A 2,255-nucleotide genomic window follows, 5' to 3' on the forward strand; every position below is an offset into this window, starting at 1 on the left:
AATGTGAGGACAGGAACAATTTGTATGCTGCATTTTCCCCCATTTCCATCATTTGCTCAGTTTAATGCCAAGTGTCTATTAGTACTTTCCCTCTGCTGTTGCTGACCCCAGTGTCTCCCCTGTGCCAGAGACTGAGCCCCATGCAGAGAGAGCAGGGCCCTGTGCTGAGCGCTCCCAGCCTGGGGCTGCTTATACCCTCCTGGGAGCAGCATGCAAATCCCTGCCCAGGGCTACTGGTTAAATAGAGATCCTGTATCCAGGAGCCTCAGTCTGTACCCAGCCCTTTGCTGCCTGCTGAGTCTCCCTTGTTATAGGGCAGCAGCAATGAACTCCTTATTCCTATTCCTGTTCCTTCTCTCTACTCCCCAGTGTAGGTTATGAGGAAGGCTCAGGGGAATCCAGGGCTCTGGGGTTTCTCCGTGGACCTTATTTTTTACCTACTTTCTTTTTCCTTTAGGTGTGCTCTCTGATGTGCAGCTGGTTGAGTCTGGCCCAGGGGTGGTGAAGCCTGCAGAGACCCTCACCCTAACCTGCACTGTCACAGGTTCCTCCATCAGCAGTTATAACTATTGGAGCTGGATCCGGCAGCCTCCTGGGAAAGGGCTGGAGTGGATGGGGTACATAGTTGGAAGCAGTGGTAGCACAAGCTACAATCCATCCCTCAAGAGCCGCATCACCATTTCCAAGGACAACTCCAAGAGCCAGTTCTCCCTGCAGCTGCGCTCTCTGACAGCCGCAGACACCGCCACGTATTACTGTGCAGTGACACAGTGACACAGAGCAGAGCAGGGGCTGCACAAAAAGGGGAAGCCTGTTCTTCTTAATGTAGCAAAATTACAACAGCCCAGACAAGGAAGTTTCCACCTGAAAACCTCACACACATGCAGGGAAACTCTAATAGGATGATCCTTGGCTATCTGAGGGTTGTTATATTTGGACTTATATCATTCCAGACAGCAAAGGCCTGAGAGCTTCGCTGGGCATTTGACAAGACAGAGGTTATCAAGCAGTACAAGTCTCAAGAAGGCTTCATCACACAGCATTTGGGGCCTTGTCAGCATGGATGGGTATGGCAGTGGGGCTCCTCCTCACTGCCTGGCCCTGCCTGCCCAAAGGGCCACCAGCACAATACTCCTCAATTCAAAACACACGTCTTTTCTGCAATTGCATTCACCAAAGCATTTCCAAAATGCTGGAGAGGAGGTCCCCAGGTTCTCCTCTACAACTTCTTTTTTCCCGCACAGTTTGTGGTTTTGTGGAGTATTCACTCTAATCTCTTGGCGTATATAAATCACAGTTGAGTATATTACGTCTCAAATTACCAGATCATTCCTCATTTCTTTCTTTCACTGGTGACCCTGAGTCTTGCCTCTCACGTCTTGTTGTAAAAGAGTTCATCTGGGTGGATGTAACCATTAAGCGATGGAGTACTGGTCTTTCCTATTGAGTTTTTGACCTTTCTCAAAAAAAGAAAAAAAAAGGGGGGGGGGGGGTTACTTTGTATTAAACCAGAAATGAGAACTCACCGGGTGTTCTTTGTGCTACAGTTCATTTATTAGGTGTCAATGTATTTTTTATACATTGATTCTTAGGTCTCAGCATTGCCTGATTTGGCTGAACTGACAGAAGCCTGTTTCCCAACCTACTGATTAATGCCTTCTCCAGTAGAGGTAAGTGTTATGTCCCTTATAATCTTTAACCTTCCAAACAAACTCAAACAGTGTAAACCCAAATGAGATTCTACTTTTGTTCTAAAATAGAAGTGTCCCAAAACTAAGTGACTTCCCCTTTAAGTGCTTTAAACACTGTTGGTTTTGCTGTATTTTATTTTAGGTTTCTCCTTTACAACCATGTGTCAGCCTGAACCGATTTCCAAAATGAAGGATTTAAGGCCACCTCTTGGAGTTACAGGTAGAAAATACCTTGTACAGCTGCTGCCATGAGATCAAAGCTGAGCCATGGGCCCATCGTCCCTGGGGCTGGAGGGCAGAGAGCTCAGGGCACTCGACACTGGGACACTGGGACACGGGGGCTGTGTGCTCTCAAGCTGGGAGCTGCAGCATCAGGTGGGAGCCCGCAGACTTTTAGCAGCAATGGCTGGGGGCAAACTTCAATTACTCATTGAAGCACAAGTGAAATTCATTTACTTTCATTTACTTTATTGTAAGGGATAAAGGCAGCCTTAACCTCCAGTCCCTGGTCCACAGCAATTTGCCAGGAAAGAAAGAAATATATTTTCAGAAGCGTAACATTGG

At 47.3% G+C, this 2,255-nt stretch overlaps 1 gene segment (V, D, J or C); it reads left to right on the forward strand.

The window, feature by feature from the left end:
* Positions 1 to 285: 285 nt before the first annotated feature.
* LOC132251335 (immunoglobulin heavy variable 4-59-like) lies at positions 286 to 756 on the forward strand (the record flags this gene model as incomplete). The annotated part of the segment is given in 2 exon segments: positions 286 to 370; positions 458 to 756. Coding segments are annotated over 2 exon segments (345 nt in total), but the record flags the coding sequence as incomplete, so codon positions are not given.
* Between the last annotated feature and the right edge of the window lie 1,499 nt (positions 757 to 2,255).

The sequence above is a fragment of the Alligator mississippiensis genome, chromosome 7 (assembly GCF_030867095.1).
Source record: "Alligator mississippiensis isolate rAllMis1 chromosome 7, rAllMis1, whole genome shotgun sequence".
Lineage (NCBI taxonomy): Eukaryota > Metazoa > Chordata > Crocodylia > Alligatoridae > Alligator > Alligator mississippiensis.